Source organism: Doryrhamphus excisus, chromosome 6, assembly GCF_030265055.1.
Source record: "Doryrhamphus excisus isolate RoL2022-K1 chromosome 6, RoL_Dexc_1.0, whole genome shotgun sequence".
In the NCBI taxonomy this organism is placed as follows: Eukaryota; Metazoa; Chordata; class Actinopteri; order Syngnathiformes; family Syngnathidae; genus Doryrhamphus; species Doryrhamphus excisus.
The window spans coordinates 10,484,612-10,511,564 of NC_080471.1; the positions used below are offsets into that span (position 1 = coordinate 10,484,612).

General features: G+C 42.8%; 2 protein-coding genes across 5 annotated transcripts in view; both read right to left on the reverse strand.

The window, feature by feature from the left end:
• LOC131131723 (copine-8-like) overlaps positions 1–9,834 on the reverse strand; it is a 66,614-nt gene extending 56,780 nt beyond the window's left edge. Inside the window, exon 1 of the mRNA XM_058076682.1 lies at positions 9,557–9,834. Within this exon, the coding sequence (XP_057932665.1) occupies positions 9,557–9,633 (77 nt within the window). The 5' untranslated portion in view covers positions 9,634–9,834. The remainder of the gene's footprint in view (positions 1–9,556) is intronic.
• Positions 9,835–14,387: 4,553 nt separating this feature from the next.
• Positions 14,388–26,953, reverse strand: part of kif21a (kinesin family member 21A) — a 32,785-nt gene continuing 20,219 nt past the window's right edge. The window contains exons 13-35 of one of the 4 annotated variants that reach the window (XM_058076676.1): positions 26,452–26,533; positions 26,240–26,348; positions 25,966–26,154; positions 25,693–25,892; positions 25,503–25,610; positions 25,371–25,439; positions 25,116–25,258; positions 24,842–24,986; positions 24,488–24,682; positions 24,303–24,404; positions 22,672–22,837; positions 22,484–22,504; positions 21,973–22,030; positions 21,807–21,861; positions 20,442–20,644; positions 20,108–20,233; positions 18,905–19,041; positions 18,655–18,829; positions 18,385–18,549; positions 17,806–17,923; positions 17,560–17,730; positions 17,004–17,203; positions 14,388–16,508 (exon numbers count right to left, since the gene is read on the reverse strand). In XM_058076676.1, coding sequence (XP_057932659.1) covers positions 16,418–16,508; positions 17,004–17,203; positions 17,560–17,730; positions 17,806–17,923; positions 18,385–18,549; positions 18,655–18,829; positions 18,905–19,041; positions 20,108–20,233; positions 20,442–20,644; positions 21,807–21,861; positions 21,973–22,030; positions 22,484–22,504; positions 22,672–22,837; positions 24,303–24,404; positions 24,488–24,682; positions 24,842–24,986; positions 25,116–25,258; positions 25,371–25,439; positions 25,503–25,610; positions 25,693–25,892; positions 25,966–26,154; positions 26,240–26,348; positions 26,452–26,533 — 3,028 coding nt within the window. In that variant the 3' untranslated portion in view covers positions 14,388–16,417. The remainder of the gene's footprint in view (positions 16,509–17,003; positions 17,204–17,559; positions 17,731–17,805; positions 17,924–18,384; positions 18,550–18,654; positions 18,830–18,904; positions 19,042–20,107; positions 20,234–20,441; positions 20,645–21,806; positions 21,862–21,972; positions 22,031–22,483; positions 22,505–22,671; positions 22,838–24,302; positions 24,405–24,487; positions 24,683–24,841; positions 24,987–25,115; positions 25,259–25,370; positions 25,440–25,502; positions 25,611–25,692; positions 25,893–25,965; positions 26,155–26,239; positions 26,349–26,451; positions 26,534–26,953) is intronic. The other 3 variants (XM_058076673.1, XM_058076675.1, XM_058076674.1) reach the window with 3 other exon arrangements.

The window sequence follows — 26,953 nt, forward strand, 5'->3', positions numbered from 1 at the left end:
GCGGATATTTCCCATTCATGTTCACAAAAACAGTCCTGTGTGAAATACCATTGACAGATGAATTGACGATGAAAATATTTTTCTCTTGCTGGGAATCCCCAACAATAATCATTTCTGTCTGAACTTGTTTCGTAAAGCAGAGCAGAGCATGGGGAGAGCAGAGAGCGCATCGCGCTTACAGCCACGCCCATATCAGTAATCCCGCTTCTCTGTGATGTCATAAAGGAATAGTTTTGCAACGCCCTCTGAAACCGAGCGTTTTGAGCCATTCCAAACTTCTTTCAGGGCTCACTTCCCAATGCGCAAATGTCATTATCTGAAACTTTTGCATCGTTTAACATGAGAATACAACATTCTAACTATATTTATAGGTCAGAAAAGTGGAAAAAGTATAATGTATAATAATGCTATTGCTCCTCTCAGATTCACAAAATAAATGATAATAACAACTCGAACTAAGACTGAAAATAAGTGAGTGTCACAGTGGTCATCCTGCACACTGCCCGGGCTCAATTCCATGACCACACATGCCCACTGATTGAGAGTTGAGTGCGCTAGCCAGTAAGCTAAAAGCCCAGGCTACGAACCCACTGACTGGCACGGCTCTTAAGGCGCGAATGAGTGATGTTTATATAACATACAATGGCACAGCTAGACTAGCTGGTATCTGTTACACGAGTGCACCAATCCAAGCAGCTCATGTAGCTCCATACTGCTGGGTTAGCGAGTACCCAACATGCTAGCTCAGGGGCGTCCGCCCTGTCCCTCTTGACAGGCGGCGAGCGTCTTCAAGCCGCTGATGTCAAGTGATGTTTCTGGATCAGGCTCTGGGGTTTTGCTGATCCCAGTGCGGCCCAGATGGTACAAACAGAACACGTGCTCAAGGCTTTCACCACCTCGAAAATCTCCGTCCTGTGTTTTATCCTCCCTTTATTTTCATGGTATCGGATCGAGACCAACATGAGCAGGGGTGTGTGACTTCGTCTGTCAGATGGCAAACATTCAAAAAGGCAAAGGTACACATCAATGTGTGTGTGTATGTGTGTGTGTGTGTGTGTGTGTGTGTGTGTGTGTGTGTACCTGAGGGCTTCCACCTGGTCGGGATGGGAGACTCTTAAAAATAAATAAATAAACTTCAGGAGGCCCCGGCTGAGTGTCTCACTGTTCATCAAACATTTAGGTGAGCGTCCCTCTCGACAGCAGAATTACATTTGAAATCCCACCAGTGACATCACGTGCTCGCCTAAACATGGCCGCCTGCAGCTTTGAGTAGCTTCATGCTAGCAGGACCGGGACCATCTACATCTCCTGTAAGAGTACAAAGATGGAGAGGTAGTTCTATTTGGATACGTACAAAAGGAAATGTCTGAACCCACTAAAAGAATGTGTTAACTATATCTATCTCTATTTAGTACTTGTATTACTATCTTTAAAAATCCATCCATGTCATTAGGACGGCTAACAGTTAAGCTATTCATACAAAAACATAAACATACTAGCTTAGCAAAGTCCAGTGTATTTTGGAAAGCTAAGCTACATCCATGTAGACAACCTCTCCAAGATAATACATCACTGGTATGGAAACAGGAGTTCAGCACATTCATAGAGAGAGATACTCCTACCGAGAAGGACATTTTATCCATGAATCCATGAATATGAGTGGTGATCATGTGACTCTCCTACATCCAAGTAGTTTGGGTGTGCATACATGAACGACAACAGAAGTTAAGCATTGTGCTTCCCCTGCAGACGCCTGAAGCCCAATCACATGTTCTTCCTCAGGGCATATGACGCACAACAACAATAACAACAAGACATGAGGGATTTCCAAAGGCTTCTAAAATGGACTATATTTATTTACAACATATTGCGCAACTGCAGGGTCTTGAGACACATGCTAACTCGCAAACTAGAGAGCTAGCCACCTAGACGGTAGCCTTCAAGTTATTTCCTTTAAACTTAAATAGCCAAAAACTTACCACTTCCACACGGATAGGGTGGATAACTATTAACAGTTATTTAACCTTTAACATGAACATTAATCAAACGTAATAATTTTTGGCCCGCGGGCCGCATGTTTGAGACCCCTGGTCTAACAGATAACACTTGCTGGGTGCTAGGTGAGCTGGAGTGTATCCCAGCTGACTTTAGGCAAGAGTTGGGGTACACCCGGGACTGGTTGATAAATACAATGAATAAATGAAATAAATACTGTCATAAAAGTATCCCTCAATGAACCACGGCTCCTCCAATGCTACCAGCACTTGTGTAGCTCCGGTTCATGATGCTCCCGCCACCATGCTTGACTGCAGGCAAGACACCATTATCTTGCTACTCACTTCTGTTGTCAGATATTTTAGATAATACTATTTTCCTCAATGAACCGCAGCTCCTCTGGTGCTAGTGACACTCATATGTACTTTGTTTGTGATGCTACTACAACCATGCTTGACTGGAGGTAAAACACCAATATCTTACGATTCACTACAGTTGCCAGGCAATACGGTATTTTCCTCAATTAACCGCAGCTCCTCCAGTGTTCACAGCACTCATGTGTACTTTGTTTGTGATGCTACCACCACCACGCTTGACTGGAGGTAAAACACCAATATCTTACTATTCACTAGAGTTGCTAGGCAATACGGTATTTTCCTCAATTAACCGCAGCTCCTCCAGTGTTCACAGCACTCATGTGTACTTTGATGTGATGCTACCACCACCACGCTTGACTGGAGGTAAAACACCAATATCTTACTATTCACTTGTGTTGCCAGATATTTAGGTCACAATATTTTCCTCAGTGAACCGCAGCTCCCCCGTCCCAGCACCACTAGTATAGCCACAGACTGACGCAATCTATTTACACTGTAATTGTTCTGTATTGTCTACAGTTGCAACAAGAAATTGATGCAATAAATAAAAATCTATCACTAAAAGTGTTATCAACAAATGTCATTATTGATTCGTTGTGTCGTGCGATTTATACGTCACTCTCCATGATGGGAAAGACATGCACACCACAGCAAGCAGCTGTCTTGACTGAGAGCAATCTCAACATGATTGTTACTGACATGAGGCCTGTGTCCATGGTTGAAGACGAAGGCTTCAGTACAATGATCCGCACCTTTAATCCAGGTTACACTCTTCCCTCAAAGACATATTTTGCAAAGCTCATGGGGAGAAAATCTGAAGAGACTTTCAAGGAAGTGAAGACTGCAATTAACGTATGGCAAACTTGTTCTCACTGCTGATGTTTGGATAGGATACATTTACAGTCATTTACAAATCTCGAAGCAAATCCTGTTACTGGGTTTTCTGATTTGCATTTCTTTATTTATCATTCATTTCTTTATTTTTTGCAACAGCTCAGGTCCCTGGACCAACAAAAATGCCTCTATTTTTGTACTTGATATAAAAAGTAGCATATAGCACATATTTAGGAGGTGTAAATATGATTATTTTACTGAAGCAATTTGACAAACATTTACCTTTTTGTGTTCCAGAATATTCAAGTGACAAGCTGGTGTTAGCACTTATTTGCTCTGGCAGTTCAAATCTTCTATTTCTGAATAAAGAGGCAGCAATTTCAAAAATTATTTAATTCCTCACGAGGGTCGTGAGGGTGCTGGAGCCTATCCCAGCTGTCTTCGGGCGAGAGGGTACACCCTGGACTGGTCGCCAGCAAATCACAGGGCACATATAGACAAACAACCATTCACACTGACATTCATACCTATGGACAATTTGAAGTCACCAATTAGCCTAGCATGTTTTTGGAATGTGGGAGGAAACCGGAGTACCCGGAGAAAACCCACGCATGCACAGGGAGAACATGCAAACTCCACACAGAGATGGCCGAGGGTGGAAATTATTTAATAATATGATAAATTAAAAAATTACCTGATTACTCAAATTAATCAATTCAATTAATTATTAAATAAATACAATTCAATTAATAAAAAAATCTACATATTAATCGATTATTAAAAAATCGTTAGTTGCAGACCTAGTGTTGCCTCATTTTGAGTGGCTAGTAAATCTACACCGATATCCAAGCTGTACACTGACTTCTCTAAAGTTGACTTTGTTGTTGTTCATGGGGGCACATTGCAGCATGCCAGGCTATATTTGCATGCAGCATCCCTCTTCTTCTGTCTCTTTCTTCACGTTAGGTTTACAAAGCCAAGCATGCGCTGTGACACGGTGGCCTCTCAGCGGGTCAGCGGGCGGCTTCAATAGCGCCGCATCACAACGCGTCAATTCTTCGACGACGCACACTCTCTACCTTTTGTGGCCCGAAAAGGTCACGACTATCTCTCTCTGCGCTGCCATTGCCATCAGCTCTACCGCTCTTACACCACCAGGTGATCTTTCAGTGCTAACAGAACTCCCGGGAGCAAACATCTGCGTGGTCGCTCCGATTGTTGATGCTATCTGTGTATGCGTGTGTGAGTGACAGTATGGGAGCTGATCAATCTGTCAGTCCTTCTGCTTGAGCGTCCACGTGAAGCCTTCTCCACTGGATGATGCTTCACTGGCTCTGTCAACAAGCACACACGCCAAAGTGGCAAAATCGCACCACCCACCCACCCATGGGAACACTGTGTGGGGGAGCCAACTGAGGTGTCCACTCTGCCAGGAGCTAAGATGGGAAAAAAGGCGTTGTGTGCTTGTTAGGGGAGTAAACATTAGCCCCTTTTACAAAGCGACATAACCGCATCAGAGCTGACCAGAACATGTATCCCACCTGTGCCTTTTACACAGAACTCTGCAAGAAGGAACACTGCTGAAACTATCTAAGACAGGAGTGTCCAAATGTTGGTTTTAGGAATTAATGATATTGGCATTAGGGTTGGCGATAGTTTTTATATACTGGTATACCGCTATAAATGCTTCCAGTGATAAGAAAATGACTTATACAAATTATCATTTTAAACAGAAAAAAAGCTGAGTTGATGACGTGTTTTTCCTACAACTGTGCACATTTTTTTACCTGAGGATTGGAGCACACGTCTTGTGCTGGAAGACACAGCCATCCCAATTAGAGCGGACATCATAAGTGTTGTCGCTGTATGTACGTATGCTGCTGTTGTTGACGGAACTAGCACAAGTATGTGCGCCCTCTGAAAGACGTTTCGGTAGTGAGATACTGCAACTATTACATGTTATCATCAGTGTACGTCAGGGGTCTCAAACTCAATTTACTTGGGGGCCACTGGTGCTCGGGTCTGGGTGAGACTGGGCCGCATCAGATTTTCCAAAAAAAAAACCAAGAAAAACGCATTTATTAAAAACAAAAATATGTAAAAAAATAAACTTCGCTTTGGTTCCAATTTTCTACAAGAAAAGCTCAGATAAAACATTCCACTGTTCTCAAATATCTTACTTTTTATTTTTCTACACAAAATAAGATGAAAAATAAATAAACAAATCAAGAATAAAGAAAATCAATCAATCAGTAATAAATAAATAAATATAATAATAATAATAAAACGGCAAATAATAAAAACTTAAGAAACCACATATAGTTGGTGGGTAGACAAATTATTTTTTTCAGATTAAAATTAAAGCATTATTAGAGCCCTGTAGACATGACAAAACACGACTATAGTCACATTTATACTTTTTTTATTTACAACATATTGCGCAACTACAGGGTCTTGAGACACATGCTAACTCGCAAACTGGAGAGCTAGCGACCTAAACGGTAGCCTTCAAGTTATTTCCTTTAAACTTAAACAGCCAAAAACTTACCACTTCCACACGGATAGGGAGGATAACTATTAACAGTTATTTAACCTTTAACATGAACATTAATCAAACGTAATCATTTTCCTGGGAACATGATACCATACAGCATCCGTATCAAACATTAAACTTTCATATTAAGGCGGGGGCCTCAAACTAGTGTCCTGCGGGCCACATTTGGCCCGCGGGCCGCGTGTTTGAGACCCCTGGTGTACGTGTTAATGCATGATCACAGCATGGATATCAAACCATGCAACATTGTTAGAGGGTTTTTTAGAGGGAATCATAGTCAAAATAGGTGTATACAAATGACAGCATTGTGAGCTAGCTTAAATTAATTAATTTTCTCAATGCACAGAAAAGGGGAAAAAAAATGTGTTCATGTTTCACATTAGGCATAAGGCAAAATTCCAAAAAAAAAAAAAGCAGCCCAGCTGATGAAACACCGAGGTTCCAAAGGGCGGAAACATCTTGCCGTGTTAAAGTGAAACTTAATGCCTTAATGTCTTTGCTGAAGAAAAGTCATTTCCGTGGTGCCAAGGATGTGGAAAGAATTCTTTACTGGTTGCAAAGCAGCAGGAACAATCCCTGCACGTAAATATCAGGATGGGACCAGCATATCTATTTATGATTTGATTATTCACAATATTTCTATTCATTTTTACAAATTTTAAAATCAACTTTTATTAATACATTATTTGTTATTATATTAAACATTATTTTAATTGGCCTTCCCATTCCCACATTGTCAAACCAATGATGTGTCAAAAACGCACAACGCACATTAACACATCAGCAGCAAGATTGTTTGCATGTGGTGTTGATGACATTGATGCACAATTGAAGGCAGAAAAAACGAGCAAGCCATCAAAGCTACGATAATTTCGTCTCCGTATGTATCTATTTATTTGATTCCGGTGGCTGTGATGTTTAAGGTCATTATCTTACTGAGCTTTTATCATCAGCACGATAACACTTCCACTTTTTAGACACAACAAACATCCAACACACATTGTTTTGCCACCTAATAGACAATATTAGATGAAGAAAAAGATGTAGGGAAAAAATGGAGAAGAGGGACAAGAAAAAGGAGATACAAAAGAAGGACAAAAAAGAAGGAGAACAGGAAAACAGGGAGACAGAAGGAGGGGAGGGACAAGAAAGAAGCAGAAGAGAACAAGGAAGGACAAGAATATGAAGAAAGAGAAAAAGGAAGGGGACACGAAAAAGAAGGAGATTAACAAGGATAAGAAGGATAACAGGAAGAAGAAAGAGATAGAGGAGGAGAAGGAGAAGAAAAAGAGACGGAGGACAAGAACATGAATATGGTGAAAATAGAAGATGGCAGAGAAGAAGGAGGACAAGGACAAGGAGATAAAAAAGGATGGGGAGTGCAGAAAAGGAGGCGACAAAGAAGAGGGTGACAAGAAAATAAAAGCGAAAAGGAGAAGATGAAAAAAGGACAATATTGAAGGAGGAGGACAAAAAGGAGCTAAGCAAAGAAAGAAAAAGAAGGAGAAGAAGAGGAAGAACAAAACATAAAGGAGAAGAAAAGAACAGAAACAAAATAAGAACATAGACGAGGAAAAGAAGAAGAACAGCAAAAGAAGAAGATGAAAAAAAGAACAAGGACAAAAAAGAAGTACATAAACTAGGAGGAGGACAATAATTATTGCTTCTTCCTACTCCTTTTGGACATGTGGAACTGTCAATTGATTATGTGATGCATTCCATTGTAACCTGATGATGTTCAAATGAAATAAAACCATTACCATTATCAGAAGGACAAGAAATAGGAGAAGAAAATGAAGGATGAGAAGAAAGAAGTAAAAAAAAACAGAGAAGATGGAGAAGTAGAAGAAGACTTGTTTCGGTTTGTTGCGTCAAGAAAACAATCGATCAAAGAAATGGCTGATGGTTGTGTTGCGTTTGGCTGCTGTTAGATCAGTATCTGCGAACAATGAATCACTAACAGCATTGTTGTGATTTAACTACACAGACATGCCAGTAGGCAACCACAATGCAAGCCAGTGGGTATCTTCTAGCACAGGGTGTCATTTTACATAAAGTCCATTACGTCAACGCCAATCATGTCGACATGACGGAACTAGCCATTTCTTGCACTTTTACTTCAGACGTTGACTATAGACATAAAGGCAATGGCTGATAATAAAGGATCCTTGTTTGTTGACATGGCATTCCTCCATTTGTGTATATTATTATTTAGATTCTTCTTTTCATATGATATTTTATATATTATCTTACCTGAAGACTATTTTTTTTGTAAAAATTACCCCTTTGGTTCACACATTTTGTCAACAGAAACGGTACACTATGTATGGCGATGTCGACTTAAAGGAGAACTGCACTTTTTGGGGAATTTTGCCCATTATTCACAATCCTTATGTGAAACATGAACACGTATTTCTTTCCCTTTTCTGTGCATTCTAGCGTGAGAAAACAAGTTAATATAAGCTATCTAGCAACGGACGTCATGGAAAATACCTATTTTGATGCTAAAGCCCACACAAAAAAAGCAAACAAACCAAAGAAAAACGGCAACAGTGTTTCATTTACACAACTGACTTGTATATTAACCAAGCTACAGCCATATTATTATTGTAGCAACTAACATTAAAAAAAATTATCTCGCGGACTAGTGGCACGTCGCTAATTGTTTCATCAACAGACAGAAGAGTGGATACCTCGCTCTCGATTTCGCCACAAAGACTCAACAAGATGCTGGTTTGCCGTCAACATTTATTACCTAAGGACAGGAGCACACGTCTTGTGCTGGAAGACACAGCCATCCCTAGGAGAGCGGGCATCGTAAGTGTTGTCGTTGTACATACATTTGTTACTGTTGTTGACGGAACTAGTATGTGCGCCTTCTGAAAGAAGTTTTGGTAGCGTTTTAAATCATCAAAATACGGCAAGATACTACAACTATTACATGTTATCATCAGTGTACGTGTTAATGCATGATCACAGCATGGATATCAAACCATGCAATGTTGTTAGAGGGTTTTCTAAGAGGGCTTCATAGTCAGAATGGGTGTGTCCCAATGACAGCATTGTAAGCATATTAACTTGTTTTCTCGTGTTATAATGCACAGAAAAGGGATGTAAATATGTGTTCATGCTTTACATAATGATAGGCAAAATTCCAAAGAAGTGCAGTTCCCCTTTAAGCAGGCACTTTTTAGTAATAAAAGGGTAAACTAGGACTTAATAGACAAAAACATGGCTATGTTTACATGTCAAGTACTTACACATAGTGATGTCAGAATAATCAATTAATCGATCATCAGTAATCATATATAATTGGATAATAATAATGTTTCTACAATCATGCATGCAGGTGATGAAAGGCGCCATTCAGGACCCAGTCATTATGTACACATTCAAAATTAATCCTTTACAAAAACATTCATGTTGACTTTTAATTTAACATTATATGCTCTTTCTAAGATTATATATATATATATATACATATACATACATACTGTATACTACTCGGAGTACTTGTACTACTCCTCCAATAGTAGTATAAGTACACCAATAAACGTATTAGTTACATTAATAAGCCTCTCCACCACTGACTCCATGTTGGCGCCCCACAAGCGCGCCAGCTCACGTGCCAGCTGCCAGATGATGACATTTGGCGCCAAATCAACACCAGGCAGCCCCCACTAGCACACCCGCACGCGCCTCGCATTGCATTTAAGGCAATAAAGCAAGAAACCAGCATCGTGCATCACAAAGATTGTGCAAGTACACAAGGCAAAGCATGCGCGTGCGTACTCACCTGCACGACACGGTGAGTTCAACTTTGGTGGCGGGAATGGCCGCGGTGAAGGGGTCCGCGTCCCCGATACACGCCATGCTCGCCCCGGACACAGCAGCAGCAGCAGCCGCGGGCGTGAGAGGACGACCAGGACGACGAGGAGATCCTGCAGGGGGGGCTGTCTATGGGGATTGGAGGGGCGGGAGTTGATGTCCCCAAGGAGGGTCCGCAGCCCACCTCAGTGGTGACGTGAGGCTCTTTAAGCGGGGAAAGCCTGCTCGAGTCTGAAGAGGAGGAAGAGGAGGAGGATGAGAAAGCTCACGAGTTCACGGTTTGGCGCGCGCATGCACGTGAGGGAGGAGGGGCGTGCACGATAGCACACACACACACACACAGAGAGACAGCCAGAGTTTGACATTTCAATAGGCTGAGGCTTAAAGCGCCATTAGTAATCACTTACTATAATTCATACCTGTGTCACCGAATCAAGTCAAACTATTCATGTTTGTTTAACTTAATTACAATATATATCATACAGCAACACATCCGGTATACAATATCCACAAAGATAATAATAATAATAATAAATAATACAGAGACTTTTGAAATGTAATTAAAATAAACTACTCCTACCAAACGCCAATCACGCCCCCTAGCGGCTGTGATTCTTCTACCCATTAACCTTGAACCTCTTGAAAAAGAAATGGTGGATTCCATATTTAAAAATGATATATTTTTGTATTTAGACCATTGTGTACTTGTTTACAACCTTCTAAATACAATTTTTAACATTATTAGAGTTCTCGAGACCCGAACACACCTATAGTCACCTTTACACTCATATATTACTCAATGTCGTCTACACATTATGTGGCGGACGGACAGAATGTGACGTTGGAGGCTCAGAGTTTAGCTTGGTGTGGGTAACTTCAGTAACAGTAGCCCATGTTTTTATTAGAAATTAGCTGCGGCGGTTACATCAGGTGCCTTACAAAGCTAAACAACATGGAGGCGTATAGCTATAGTGGCCGGTGTATTGTTACAAGGCGTCCAATGTGGTTTGAAAGTCCAGCTGTGAGTGTGTGGCAGATGGTTTGAACATGGGACCATCTGGGAAGATGACCTTGGACGTGCTCAGAGCAAGGATGGCGAACTATCGAGCTGTTTGCCAGCTCTGATAAGATGTGCTAGTGACGATTAGCACACATGCTAAAATGTACCTCCAATGCTACTTCTTCAAGTTGATTTTGGAAATGAAGATAAAATAATACTTTCTCTAAGTAGAGAGTCAATTTGTTGATTGCAGTACCACTTTGTTCCACAAGAGGCAGCAATAAGCTACTTAGGTCTCAAAGATATAAGTGTAGCATAAAGGTAATGTCACTTTCTCGTTAAAGACAACAAATATGGCGGTGCATCTGTGGAGCAAGATACCCAGAAGTATTAGTCATTCAGCCTAACTGTGGTCACATGACAACTTGAGCAATACAAAGCCAATTAACTCACCCAGCGTGAAGCTGAGAGATTTAGGAGGACCAACCGGGTGTTTTCTTGTGCAACGAGGTTGTGTAAATATATGCAGAGTCAGCAGGCAGGTAAATGTGTAAAGTCTCGGCTTGTCACTTTTAATTGCTGCCTCCTTCCACCGGGTGACAAGTACACGCTATGCTGCAAGGAAATAATCACAAAATGAAACATTTAATCGCTGCTTGACTGGATTAGAAAGTTGATGCTGTCATATGACAACTTTTTCTTATCAGATCAAACTCAGTTTTCATCAAGGGTGCCTTTAATGGCAATCATTTGAAGAGGAATCTTGCCTTGATCAGAGTTAGTTTTAAACCATCACATGGTTTTATGAGGCAAAGCATCTTTGGAAGAAGTACAAACAGAAAACTGCATCAGACTGCTACTACTTGTATGAAAAAACCTTTAAAATGCTAATCAAATGATTGTTAAGTGCATTAAAGAGGACTATTTATGCTTTTTCCTTTCTGATGTATAAACGTAGTTACAATGTTGTATTATCGTGGTAAACGATGCCATATTTTCAGATAACAACATTTGCACATTTAGAGGTCAGCCCTGAACAAAGTTTGGAATAGTTCTGAAAGCTCGGTTTCAGAGAGTTGTTTTGCGGCTCACTGTGACATCACAGTAAGCCAGACTTCCTTATATGGGCATTCCCGGGTACAAGCTGGAGGCTTGCCCTCTCCCACTCTGCTGTTTGTCAAAGATTTTATTGTGTTAGCATGGAGCAAATGCTAATGGATTCCCGGAAATATGTTGCCTAACGATCAGGCAGAAGTGGTTGGAGTTGCAGATTCTTAAACAGGAAGAGAATAATATGCGACTGTTTTGTGAACATGAGTGAAGCTGGTCTATCCGCCAAACCGTTATTAAAGTTCGATGCCTTTCCAATATTACTTTATCATGTTGAGGAGTCAGTAGTGCAACCTCTAAGCAGTGTCCTCACTGCGTTTATTTTGTGTAAGTAAGGGGTTGTCTGGGTAGCATCTTATATACATGCTAGCAAATTCCAAGCTTACCGATTTGCTAATGGCCTTTTCCACCACAATCAAAAAAAAGTTAATGACCACATTTCCACTATATGTCTGCACTTAATAAACGCAGACCTACGTAACCACTCTGAGTTCACACATGGAGCTACTAGTAGCTCATGAGCTCAATGAGCTACTCATTGTCGGACACACTTTGTCAGAGGCCGTGGAGCTCAGAAGCTGGATGTGAGGTTGCCGCGTTTACTAACTACAGACCATCTTGGCACAACACTGGTAGTGGAAATGTGGTCATTACACGTTTTTGTGGGACTGCCGTTTTCTAGACATCGGTGAGCACTGTGGTTCTCTCCACCTCCGGGGATCCACATTATGAATGCACCTTTCCCAGCAAAAGCCTGCTGCATCTGGCTTCAGCAACAGTTGGGCGGATATTTCATGTTCACAAAAACAGTCCCATGTGAAATGCTCAGATGAAAAATAACTTTTGCTTGAGCTTGTTTCGTAAAGCAGGGGAAGCAGAGCTTGGGGGAGGGCAGAGAGCATATTGCGCCTAAAGCCACGCCCATAAGGAAGCCCGCTCCTCTGTGACATCACAAAAGAACAGTTTTACCACGCCTTTTGAAACCAAGTGTTTTGAGCCATCCCAAACTTTTTTCAGGGCTCACTTCCAAATGCGCAAACCTCATTATCTGAAACTTTGACATTGTTTAACACGGGAATAAAACATTCTAACTACATTTATAGATCAGAAAAGTGGAAAAAGAATAAAGCCTCAGCAGGTAAGGTCAGACTTTCCTCTCCCCGGCCACTTTGTCCAGCTCCTCTCGGTAGATCCTGTGGCCAGTTGCGAGACAAAAGTAATCACAGACTAAATTAATATATGTATATAGTGTTCCCTTGTTAATCACAGTGGATAGGTTCCCAAAATAGTCCACAATAAGTGAAATCCCCCAAGGGGCCAACTTTGTTTATAATCATCATATATGTTTTAAGGCTGTAAATCCCCTCACAATACACTTAGTACATTTTTCTTAGACAGGCATAACATTTTCTCACATTTGAATCACTCTCAAATTTAAAATTTCATTTGAATGTTAATGATCAATCTACTAGATTGGACACAGTAAGTTATTAAGTGACTCACCACATTCACTGGTCTGACCGTGCTTGGTCTCGGGGCATTTTCAGCTGTAGCGTTTTTGTATCTTTGTTAAAACATATCCCTCCTGCCGTTGTCCTCCTTGTCATCCAACTCCTTAAACCAAAGATTCACTGTTTTGCTTCGTCTAATGTTTATACAGGCAGGTAAACACACAGACAAAGCTGCACACATCTTCAACATATACAATACCCTCTCCTGGTAGCAGGAGTGAATACAACAGAGCACTGATAGATCAGTCTAATGCACCACAATGATGCAGAACACAATGGCAGTGCATATGCAGTTACAAATTTATAGCATATTCGGGGTGCTCCGGTCATTATGGTATCAGCCCATGTCAGGAAACATGTATAGTAACTATGAAATAGACACTATTGGTTTCACTGCACCATGTCAACAGTCATAGAGCATAAGTCACAGACTATGTCAACTGTTAACTAAGTTGACATAGTCGACTGTTACTCATGCTGGTTGTCTGTCTGACCCTCCTTGTCTTTCTAAACATGTTGGTACAATTGTGAATTCCTTGTAGGGCTATTAAGACTTTCCAGGTTCCATTGCATGGAGAAAAAAAAACACAGAAATGACTTAAAAGTGCAAATACGTGCAACTTTTACTCAGACATTCCATTCAGAAGAGATTGCTCCTTGACACTGATGGCCTTTTGGTGTTTTTTTTTTGCTGTGTTCAAAGGGTCTTTCCTCATGAGAAGTTGTGCTGAAGCAGCTTCATTTCTTCTGCCTCTGAGGGCCAATGAGCAGACTTGCAAAATGTGCACGCATCTGCAACGTTGAAAAGGGCTGCCCGCGCTGTTTTTAAATGAGGATTAGTAAGCATGAAAGGTGCGGTCAGGAAGGGGGGGGGGTGATATTGAGCATCCAACAACACAGCAGAAGAGCTTTCATTGTCTTTACTGCAGGAAAAACACACAAAAAGTCAGGTGTTCATGCTGGGCGTGGCTTTGAACATCAACAAAGCTCCAATCAGGCTTTTAATAAAAGTACACAGTAAAATTAATGAGTTAATCTTACTTAAAAAACATGCAAACAGAGATAATTGAAAAAGAACTAGTAAACAGAACTTTACATTTTACTTGGTACACTCAAGTGAGAAGAACTTTGTTTTAAATAACTTTGTTCTACCTATTTATCAGAGTTGTGAGTACTATTGGTAAAGATTGGCCAACCTTTATGACACTTCTGCCATCTGGAGGACACAAGTGGTAGCTCACATTTCATAGACACATCCAGCCTTCTTTGTAGCCAAAATTCATAAAAGGAGATTATTACCTGGGGGGACAACAATGAATATGTTTGGTGGGATCACAAAACCAACAGCAGATGTCAGGTTGCAAATTAAAGACGATGTCCAAGTATGGCGTATAAAAGGTCAGTTTTCCTCCTGTTTGGGACACAAAATAGGAAAAGGTTGCAAAGTGACCTTGTTAGCATTTCTAAAGTGCCTAAAAGAACATTTAAACGACAAAACTGTGTAAAGAAAGCCTGAGGGAGATGTTTGTTTTTGACAGATGGCGTTTATTCTCAGCAGGCATCATCTGACATTTGAATGTCTACACAAACGGCCATTTGGAACATGGCTTCTATAGTTGCAAATGAGGGGCATGGGGAGGGGGAGACAGCGGACCAAACGAAAACTAAAGTCTAAGCATGAATTCATTAAATACAGTCCTTGGCTTCAGTGGAGGAAGTCCCACATGGCTTCCTCCTACGTTCAAACTGGTGGTCCCACAGGATGTGAGGAACATTCAGTTATATGTCATAATACACCATGACATCATCATCCTGACAAGTGTTACTGAAGCGAACATGTGACAATCAGAGTCTGAAGGCTTTTCCTCACTTAAAAGGTCTGTGACATAAATACACTGTACATACATAGTACATTGCTACGGCAACCAGTGGACATCCCCTGCAGTGCACCAAGACAAGCCCTCTAATTGATGTGAGGAGACACCAACACACAAGTGAGTGAGTGTGGACCATTGCCACTGCAAGGATTGTGTATATCGCAAAAATGGACACACATAACATAAGCATGTGTCCATGTGAGCGCGGACCCGGTCAACATACATAAAACGGGCACGGACACTGTAGTCATACATGTATTGACTGGACCGTGCCGTACATATGTAGTCAGTATAGATCACATCAATATACATGTGAGCGCATATGGTGCCACTGCAAGTGTGGTAAGTGAGGACCATGTCGACATTTGTATTGTATTGTGTTGTCATAATTGTCTACATATCTGAGCATAAAATAGGTGTACTGACAATGTGACAGTGACTACAACGATTTACATCAAGTGAGCACAGAACGTGTCAAAGTACATAGAGCGAGTGTGGTACATTTTCAAAATATTTTTAATGAACAGGGACCACGGCAACATACGCGCGTGGACTGTGCCACCCTAATTAAGCAAGCACGGACCTTGTCATTATACATTACGTAAAATATGTGTACTGCCAATTTGATGGATGATATCAACTTACCTAAAGTGAGCACAGAGCATGTCAACATAGTAAATATAGTGAGTGCAGACCATGTCTACATGCCTGTATGATGTTTAGACCAGGTTAACATGAGTGTACAGGGTGGACCACATGTAAAGAAACATGTCCATGTACATGTATGGCATACAGACAATGTCACTACGTCAATGTACAAATATGTGTATGCAGCGTGGACCATAACAATACTTATGTAGAATGTAACATCCTCAAATGCTGCTCTTAGTAGAGACAACTGGTGGTTACTTAATACGTGGCGGGAGTGCCTTGTGGGCAGGGCGCAACACAATCAAGTCTAGACTTCCAGCACGTGAAGAACATGTAAACTAAAATACATCCCATCAGGTTCAACCAGGAAGTGTCTCACCCCTTCCTCATGGCATGTCCACTGTGGACATGTGGACTGAAATCAGGAGGAGGAGGACATGAAGCCACACGTGAGACATGAGGACATCCTGGGTTGTTTAGACCAGCTACCAACCCATCACGTGCTGATCAGCAAGATGCTAATAACAACCACCATGAGATGTTGTATGATGTGCGTGTTTAGTGTAAGGTCAATTACTGGGGTTGAGCCAAGCCAGGGGTCAAAGTGCAGGGCAGCGCCAAATCATAGGATATAGCAGCAGGGTTCTTCCAGCAAGGTCAACCAGCAGGAAGCGCCGTATTCAAATACTAGCCACCTCGTCTGCATTGTCCGCCGCCTCTAAGGTGCCGTCCAGTCCTCCTCGGGCACGCCAGATCTTCACTGTGCGGTCACTGGAAGACAATGTACAATGTCAAAATGATGTAACGCCATTTGTTTATTAAGCCCTGTATTGGCTTAATGTAACGATCCCACTCCGTCCCTGCCCATGGGCAATCATTTTTTTACCATTATTTTTGTGAATTTCGGGGCCATCTTCAATCCCTGCCATCTTCCATTTTCACATTGATGACTGACTGAGTTGGTGGAAATAAGGTAATGTATGTCATGTGGCGGCTGCACGGTGCATGCGTGGGTTTTCTCCGGGTACTCCGGTTTCCTCCCACATTCCAAAAACATGCTAGGTTAATTGGTGACTCCAAATTGTCCATAGGTATGAATGTGAGTGTGAATGGTTGTTTGTCTATATGTGCCCTGTGATTGGCTGGCGACCAGTCCAGGGTGTAACCCGTCTCTCGACCGAAGACAAAATGAACGAATGAATGAATGAATGTCATGTGGCGACGTCTCCTACAGGGACAATGTAGCGTGTGTGTGTTGGGACTCACTCAGAAGCGGTGAATAGGTGTCCGCTGTTGGTGGCGATGCCGTTGATGGGACTGTCGTGACCTTTGAGCTCGCCCAATGCGGCCAGAGTGTCCGTGTGCCACAGTTTGAGCACCCCGCCTCTACAGCCGCTTAGGAGGGCCGGCGCACCAGGTACCAATCCCAAGGCGCACACCCAGTCACGGTGGGCGTTTGGGACTTGCTGATAGGGGGGATGAAAGTTAAAGTACTTTTTTTTTTTAAGTGCGTGTACATAAAACAAGAACACCGTAACAGTACAATAGAGATTCTTTTCGTTATAGTATGTGTATTGTATTAAAACAGAAAGGAGAAATTGAGACATAGACTTAACACTGACCTATATTTGAATGATTTTTGTTAATAAATTGAATTATTTCATTATTACATTAATGAAACATGTCTATATTATCTCTAATTTCTTTTACCTGTTTCAGTGCTATTATCCAGGATTTTACATGAAGTAATAACATCTTTAGGCATTGCCCCCTCCCACCAAAACATGTCCGATGCATCCTAGACTCATTATATATGGAGCACCTGTAGCAGGTCTTTGCGGTCCAGGTCCCACTTCTTGATGCCATTGTCCCGAGAGCCACTGAAGAAGATGTCCCCCTGGACAACCAGTGACTCTATACCGTCGTAGTGCGGGGGTTCAAAGTTGTGTGTTGGGCTGATGCTTCCCAGCAAGCCATCGGACACATCAAAGAGCTGCACGCACACACAATTTATAGTAATACTAAGCACGCACACACAAACTCAATGAACCAAGGAAATATGGCACACCTTGACATAATGGTCTTTGGAGCCGGTGATGACCAGGTCTTGGTTGTTCCCTGACTGATCCACAGTCAAACACATAACAGGACCCTGGTGACCAGTCAGCTTCCCAGTGGATGCAAACCTGAACAAAAGAGGAACAACAAATTGATCTTTCTCAAAAGGATCCAATATCATTTCATTATTTATTATCAGGGTGGCACGGCGGTCGAGTGGTAAGCGCTCAGACCTCACAGCTAGGAGACCAGGGTTCAATTCCACCCTCGGCCATCTCTGTGTGGAGTTTGCATGTTCTCCCCATGCATGCGTGGGTTTTCTCCGGGTACTCCGGTTTCCTCCCACATTCCAAAAACATGCTAGGTTAATTGGTGACTCCAATAAATTGTCCATAGGTATGAATGTGAGTGTGAATGGTTGTTTGTCTATATGTGCCCTGTGATTGACTGGCCACCAGTCCAGGGTGTACCCCGCCTCTTGCCCAACAGCTGGGATAGGCTCCAGCACCCCCCACGACCCACGTGAGGAAAAAGCAGTAGAAAATTAATGAATGAATGAATATTTATTATCAGAGGGATCTGTGCTCACCTTCGGAGATCCCAGACCCTGACAGAGTTTCCTGCCGCGGCGTACAGGACGGAGCCATTGGGGTTTAGAGCGACCTGGTTGATCTGGTTCTCTCCTGCCGAGATGGTGACGGTCCGGCTGGTGGTGGACAAGCAGACGTCTCCAACGTGAACCTGACCCGAAGAGCTGCAAACACAAGGGGGCACCATAAATCACTGTCCGTATAAAAATCCCCCCAGTCTGTCCACAGGTGTGGTTTTATTTGGTTACAACAAGTTCCCTTTGGCCCACCAGAGCGTTCGGATGCACTTGGCCGAGTCTCGGATGTCCCAGACTTTGACGTAGGAGGTGGAGACAGTGAAGACCAGACTGGAGCTGTAGCGCACAGACACCACGTTGTTGGGGTGGCCGGCCAGCGACATTATCTCCTGACCCGTCACCAGGTTCCACACCTTGCAGGTGCGGTCTGGAGGGGTCAAGCATATACACGATCAAGCACTGATCCGAATGTTAAGACTCCATGTGAAAGTGCGGTAATGACCTTTGGATCCGGTGAAAAGGAGGTCGTCAGTGCAGTCGACACACAGGACAGCCTTGCTGTGTCCTTCAGCCACGTGGACGCACTGCAGAGATGCCGAGCGGCTGCTCTTGGTGGCCGGCACTGGGTTAATGACGCCCCTTTCAGAATAAAACATGCTTAAATGAACAATGACTGGTTTGGGGTATCTCAACGTTTTTTACATCCAACTAAAGTCATGCAGCTCTATGGAAAGGTCAGAAAATTAGGAACAAGGTGGACAAAAAATGTTCAAAGAAAAGTGATCACTGAGCACAAGAAGACAAAATAACCAAAACTAAAACCTTCAGTTGACACCTCCTCACTCCCTCCATCCACCAGTGAGTGTGCCATATTTTTGACTTGAAGAATTCTTTTCAGTCTAGGGCCAGTCAGTCAGTTGGCAACTTGGGAGATCGGTAGGACTTGGGTTCGATTCTCCGCTTGGGCATCTGTGTGTTGTGTTCTCACCATGCATGCCGGAAGCGCTGCTCATTTTCATTGTATTGAGATGTGGACTCCTATGGAGCAGCTACATACAATAACCTGCCCAGAAAGCTCTCTAGATCATCCAGAATCTGCACCTATTCCAGGCCTCAGTTACGGGTTTTGGAATTGCTCTAACTTTCCCCACATACTATACAAAACACCCAGTGCTCTTGGTTTTACTTATCATAATCCCTACAATTTGTTATGTATTTATCTATTGGTTGAGCCAAGCAGAAAGTCACCGTTGGAAGAGTTAAGACACAGAGACCTGCACCCAAAATACACGGCAAGAGAATAATTATGTTATATATTATTAGAGAAAAGTCGAATGACAGAGGAGGCGAAACTGAGGAGGACACGTCTCAGTTATTTTCTGTCATGCCCCACTGGGCACTTATTTGAAATATTATTGAGAAACTGATAATATCTATATATTTATCTGCCCGGTATAGATTCAACTTGAAACTGAAACCAGTGAAATGCAACAAAATGGAGACTTGTCCTCTGCAGAGTTGATGATCATGTTTGGGTTTAACTTAATTCAGTAGTCGTTTATGCAGCGAGTTAATGAGAAATTTAAGGTGAAGAAATAATTAAAAGTCAATGTTGAAGTTAGAAGTTGAGGAATGAGTTGCCTTTTTCTTGGGAAAGGCGTGTATCGGTGACGTTAGCCAATCTGCATGGTCAACAAGCTCTTACTGTTTAATCTGCTTGAACTTTGCCCTGTCGCACGCCGCTTGGGCCTTGTCATAGGTCTTCCTGCGAGAGAGTGGCGAAGGCTCCGGCGCCCTCTTTTCCATGGTCGACGGCACTCTGGAGACCGAACTGATTGTTGCGTTTGATGGAGATGTTTTAAGGAGAAAAATAAACAATAAAACAACACAAAGAAGGTGAAATGATGAGGGACATGCAGGTTCATGTACAACTTCCCCAAACATCCTCTAGGAGCTCATTTGGAGTTTGGGGATAGTGTGACATTAAAATAAAAATGAGGGACACAATGACATGCAGTAAATGAAAAACACTGACTTACACGCTGCCCATTTTAGAAGAGAATCCAGGCGAGAGCGCCGTAAAGTCTCTGACGGATGAACCCAAATTGTCAAAATCTCCGCTGCCGTCTGGTGTCTCTGCCAATGGCAACATGGGGCTGGAAAAGTCGCCCATGTGACAGTCAGTGGCGGAGTCACTGTTGGCGTACAGGAGCTCCATCTGAGTGGTGGTCCTCCTGCGAGCCTGTGGATGCGACCAAATTTAAAAACATAGAAGTGATGGATGATTGGAAGGAAGATTATTTCAGCAAAATGAGAAGCTTGGTCAGAAAGAGCTAAATATTATTCAACAATGAGAGGACATTTTGGCATTACCTGAAAGTACTAATCATCCATTCTAATGCTCTGATGCCATTACTATGCATCTCACAGGAAATAGGGGGGATATTTGCATGGAACCTGGCAATTGCTACAATATATGTTGTACGGAATATCTAATTTCTAGTTAATTATATGACTTATTTCACCTTTTAAATGAACAAGGTCATTCACAGCGTACCCTTGCTGCTGAGGTTGGATGCATTAAGACGGTCATTTGAAACTTTGTCAAAGATCCTGAGTTATGGAAGAAATAAGTGGTAGATCTGAAAAATGTCACCATCCCTGAGCTGCGGGATCAGATTGGCTGTCCTTCAAGACACGGGATCATCCTTGGCCCAAATTAAGGTTGTTACTAGTTCCGAGTGCAGTCCGATAACATCAGACAGCATCGGCGAGAGAAGGCATTTAGAGACAAAAAAGTCCTCCTGTCCTTCAACGCCACAAAATCGCCAGTTTGGAAATTGCACAACACCTGAAGCCATCTTCACCACCGAGGGAAACATTCCCATAAACGTGCTGTATTATGTTGTGTGTATGTGTGTATGTATGTATGCTGTATTATAGAGGTCTACACGGCTGTGCTTTTCCTTGGCTGTGGCACGACAGCCACAGCCATCCACAGCCGTGGTGAGATTTGAGCGGCCAGCCATCAGCCGGCCGAACAAGCGCAAAAATTAAATTACCTCTTTTCAGCTCAAGATAGTATAAATTGTGTGAAAAAGATGATATAAGGAAGGATTATGGACAATATAGGTGACCTTTCAAGAAACTAAGGCTATCAATATTTTTTATATTAGTTTCCCATAGCCGTGGCCATGTTGAGATTTCTTCAGCCCGCCCTGCCCCGTTAGTCGAGGAGTCCGGCCAGCCGTGGGGCCAGCCGCTCCGTGTAGACCTCTACTGTATTATATATACTAAGCTGTTTTTATGACACCCTTATTTTGTTACAAGTAAACAGAATGTGGCGTGCTGCCCTATTAATTACAGCAGATTAAGTAAATGTGGAAGTAAAATAAAGACAATACCTTGCTCCTGGACTTGGTGTCGCCACAGATCTTCATGACATCTGATGGCACAGCGCTGAAAGGAACATCAGTTGAATTATTTATGCATTTAAATATATTCACAATGAATGCAACGTAAAAATGAGAACAAAGAGTAAAAGTGCAACATAAAACGACTTGAACCTACTTTCCATCCACAGAGGGGCTGGCGGTTGACTCGTCGCTGCTGCTGTCATCACCGTTTTCTGTGAAAAGGAGGAAGGTCAACATTTTATTTTGAAAAGAGGGTAGCTTCTTGTAGAAAGAATGAATTTAGGCAAAGTGAAGGAGGGAGGCAGATGAAGGCGACATCAGCACAGCGCCATGCTGCTTCAACAGGAACTCCAGTGGGGGTCAGAGAAAGAAAGAGAGGTTAAAGTGTCAACGGTCTCATTAGTTTTTGGCTCCTGGAGGGGTCACCTGACCTACAGGGATGGTCACATGATCTACATATGGGTCCTGTGAGGGGGGGGGGGGGGGGGGGGGGGGTTAGCAAGGTGCTAAAGCATGGAGGCCGCAGCAGGTGATGAGCTGGGGGGGTGGGAGCAGGATCAGCGGAGTAATGGAGAGAAGTCTGGCTGCACCTCATGCACCTGTTCAAGTCACGTTAGTCTCATAAGTGCATGCTTTCCTTCATGTGGCACACGTGGAAGACTTACCAGCTGAGGCATTACCTAGCTCTGCAAGAACACCACACAAAAGGAAACCGTGGGGGAACAGACAAAACAAAGGCAATGCACTAATCAAAACCACACTTCCCAAAAATAATCCAATAAACACCAAAATAATGAGAACACTTCAGGAGGTGCGTCACTTTCTAAAAGTCTTCTAAAAAGCTGGTGTCTACCTTGGAGAGCGTTGCCGAGCAGGGCATCCAGCTCTGGGTTGAACTCTGCCTTCTCCTTCAGCATGTGAAAGAGTAGCTGGTTCTGTGTGGCACTGGTGATCTCCGTCTGCTTCAGCCTGCCCTCCATCACCTTCACCTGAGACTCCTTCTGGGCCGCCTGGAGACCCTAAACACACCAAAGCTGTTTGGTACAAAGATCCAGCACATGGCAAGCTAGCGAATGAGCTACATGATGCCTGGGTAGTCATTCCTTCTGCTGAAAAGCAATAAGAAACATGTTGTAAACGGCAAAAAACAAACAGACTATATACTAGCTTTGATGGTGAAGGAATAAGGAGGGGATCCCGTCCTTATACAGTAGATACAGTAGATCCCCTGCCTATTTGCCTATTCTCCCACATATTGACTGTACATACTGTATTTCCCCTCAAAATACACCCGCTGCGTATCAAGAGCCCGTCGGATCTACTCTGACCCCACAAACCCCCAGCATGGACTGTCGGTGGAGAAGGCTCTGCAGCATCTGCTGTAGAACAACCAGGTTTAGAGACAGCTACTTCCCCCTGGCCATCAGACTGCTCAATGCCAAATAAGCCCCTCTACCTGCCCACACGCACAACCAAAACTTTAAATTATTGTTATTTATTCTAAATTATTTGTACACATTACCGTTTACGCTGTACATTGTTCATATTTGATGTAATCTATTTATTCTCCACATTATTATTTATTACTCATTATTACACGGGAGCCAGGCAAAGACATTTCGTTGGCAATTTCACTGTTGTGTTATTGTGCAATGACAATAAAGAAAGTCTATGTCTAATTATAGTATTTACTTGCACATTTTCCTGCCTTTTCTGCAGAAGACCCAACTCATTCACTGTTATTCAGTAATAATTTCTAAATAATAATGAAGTGCAGCATGTACAGCATATATATATATATATATGTCTGTAATGGTAAGTGTTAATAAAGGTGTTACCAGTAGCTGGAAGTATAACATTTGCACCTATCTGTACATGCACAAGATGGTGTTTTTTTTGCTAGCTAAGTTATCAATTGAAGGAGTTGGCCAACACCCTAGCTGCCAACCCTTCGAGATTTGAACCTCTTTTGCATTGCATTTCTGCACTACACTTTTTGTGTGCTCTTGTACTTTTGCTACTATAAACCTGAAATTTCCCCTTGTGTGACAAATAAAGGCATAGTATCTTAACTTAACTATTTAACTTAACTATTCAATTTCTTCATTTAAACATCTGCAAAGATCCTTAAAAGGTCCTCCAAAGGTCTTCAAACTTTGTTCACTTTCATGCTCTTTTGCTTAGTCAAATTTCATTTGTCTCACTACTATTTCTTCTTTTTTGCATTTTTAAGCTCTACATACTGTATGTACAGTGCAAAATGTCAATTTTTTGCAATTTTTCCAATTGGTCTTAAAATTTTGATCATAGGTATATCCTCTCCAGTACTGCAGGTAACAATGGTGGCAGTATCATGCATGTGCGTGTCCATTATTGGCAGTCTTTTGAGGTAAAAAACGGTATTTCAAAAAATGGTAGAAAAAAGGCTACCTGGTTTCCAAACATTGCAAAACCATTTGGAAGCTTTAATACATGCATTCAAACCTTGTTTATAGCCATGGACATGAAGTGATCCAGCAGGAATCGAGCCTCCACTAGGGTACACGAACCAATCACAGCAGAGGCGTCCACTGTGTCGCCCTCCTCCTGGAGAACAACCAAAAACTTCTGTGAGCACCACGAGAAGCCTCCAGGAGCATCCAAGTATAAAAACAACATCACAACTTCACCTTGGTCTCCTCCATCTGCATGATGTTGGCCTGACAGTCTGCGATGCTGTCATTGATGTAGTCGATGTTGGCGGTCAGGGTGTCCACCTCCTCGTTCAGGGGAAGCGCCGCCTTCTCTGTGTCAGACCCCTCTTTGACCAGACGGTCCCGTTTCTTGACAACCTTTTCCTTACGCTTGGTCAGCTCCTCCCTTTGCTAATAAAAGGTGAGGTTACATAAATAATCCGTAAGCACCTGCTCTGATTCCATTCTTCCCTTGCTAGTTCAATCCAAGAATAAATAATAATGCGATAAAGTAATGGAACCTACTTGCTTAAGTTACATTAAGACACACAAGAGAGACAAATGCGGCACCTTGAGGAGGCGGTTCATATCATTCTCCATGTTTGAGATGGTCATCCTCTGCATGATGACGTCAGAGACACGTCGCTCCAGAGACTGCCACTTGTTGCGAGCCATCCTTGTGGAGTAAATGCTGCCAGTACGTCTCGGGGAGGACCTGTAAGTGTGAATTTTCGGGCGACACCTCAAGCCTATGTTTACCCAGTTATTCCCAATTCAATTTGCGCACCCCCTTTCCGTAATGCCAGGATATGGTTTATATAGAACTGCTATAAATGAGTCCTACCGAGTGCCGTTGGGAGCAGTGTGACCAGAGTACAAGCGTCCGGAGGGAGGGCGGTGAGACGACTCCTGGGAAGAATCTGGTAGGTTGATTTTCCTGATGACCTTCCCCGAGGTGGGTCTGACCTGTCTTCTTAGTGCTGTCACCTGACATCAAGCACATGCACATGTGCACACACACATACACAGGATCTATGGACACGGCACGCAATGTAGAATGCAGAAAGGAAGGTATCTCCAGCCTACGGGCAGAACTCACCTCCTCAGTTTTCCTCTTGAGGATGAGCTCCTGTTGCCTTTTCTGTGCCTCCAGCAGCTTCAATTGGTGCTGACCAAAAAGAGCAAGAAAGGCATCAGTGACCTGCTGAGAAAAGAACTCTTGTTCACTGACCTCTTGTTTGCGCTGGTCTTTCTTCAAGGTAGCAATCTCTCGGTTTCTCCGGGACTCGTTCATCCTGTTCTTCTCCTGCTGCTCTTTCATCTGCTTCATGAGGCGAACCTGAAAACAACATGGACAATAGCTAACTGTTAGGACATCATATAGAAGACATGACCTCCTACAAAACATTTTAATAGTGTGCCTTGGTCTTCTTCATTTCAGTCACATCCGACTGAAGCTTCCGGAGCTGCTTCTCGTACTGTGATTGGTTCTTCAGAAGGCGTGCATGCTCCTTCTGGGCCGACTGGAGCTTCTGGAGCTCCTTGTTCATGAGGCTCAGCTTCTTCTCGTACTCCATTTTGATTTTACGAGCCTTGTCATCCGAGCCAGTCTCCACCGAACCTGAAGAAGATAAGACATTCATATCTGTTCAGTTCTTCACATGGACGAGGAGCTTCAGTGTGAATGCTCTTACTCATGTTATGGAGGACCCGGTCCCTCTCCAGCTGCGTGTCCCTGATCTTGCACTGCAGCATCATCAGCTTCTGCTCGTATTGCTGCTTGAGTGTGTGCAGGCGTCGCTGGCTGTTCTCCAGCTCGTCAATCAACTTCTGCTTGATGGCGATCTCGCAGGTGATGTTGGCCAAGTCGGCCTGGAAGTCCTCTGTGGGACATGCAAGAACTGACTTTTCGGCCACAAGAATAGAATTGTGTTTTATGAATGTATTTGAAGTGACCACACTCCACACCTTTCTCGTCTGACTCAGAGTCTGAGTCGTCGGAGCTCTCCTCGACCTCCATGTCCTCATCATCCTCCTCATCATCTTCTTCTTCATGGTCACTAGCCTCTTGTGCCTCCTACAAGATGGTGAGGAATATTGAGTCTTTCAATGTCAGACTGATGGAGACATATAAAAAAAAATGTCTGTCACTGTCAAATAAATGCTTACCACAAGCTTACCATTTCTGTGTCGTCATTCACTCGCTCTGTGTTCTCTTTCTCCTTTTCCTGTTCGTTGTCGGGGAAATCCTCCTTGCAGACACTGAAAGAATAAAAGGCCACAGAGTCACTATGATGCCTATTTGTGATTTTGTTATTCACTTTAGATGACAACATCGTTTTTGGTGACACAGCAAGTCGTTAACATTAATGCTGATCTCTAAGGCGTATCTACTTATTAGGACGGGGGTGTCCAAAGTGCGCAAAGGGGACCAATTTTGGCTGGTTGCTGAGCTATCTTTAATGATTTTTGATATAGCATGTGTGAACTGGAGCCGATCCTAGTCAACTCTGGGTGAGAGGCGTAGTAGTCAGACCAGTCCGGGTCCAGCCAATCACAGAACCCAGGACAACAAGCTTTGACATCCGAATTGACATCAGATGGTGTTTTTTTACACAACATACATGAAGAAAGTCAAAGTCGAAGAAATGATATAGTGTAGCACATGACACACACAGCTAG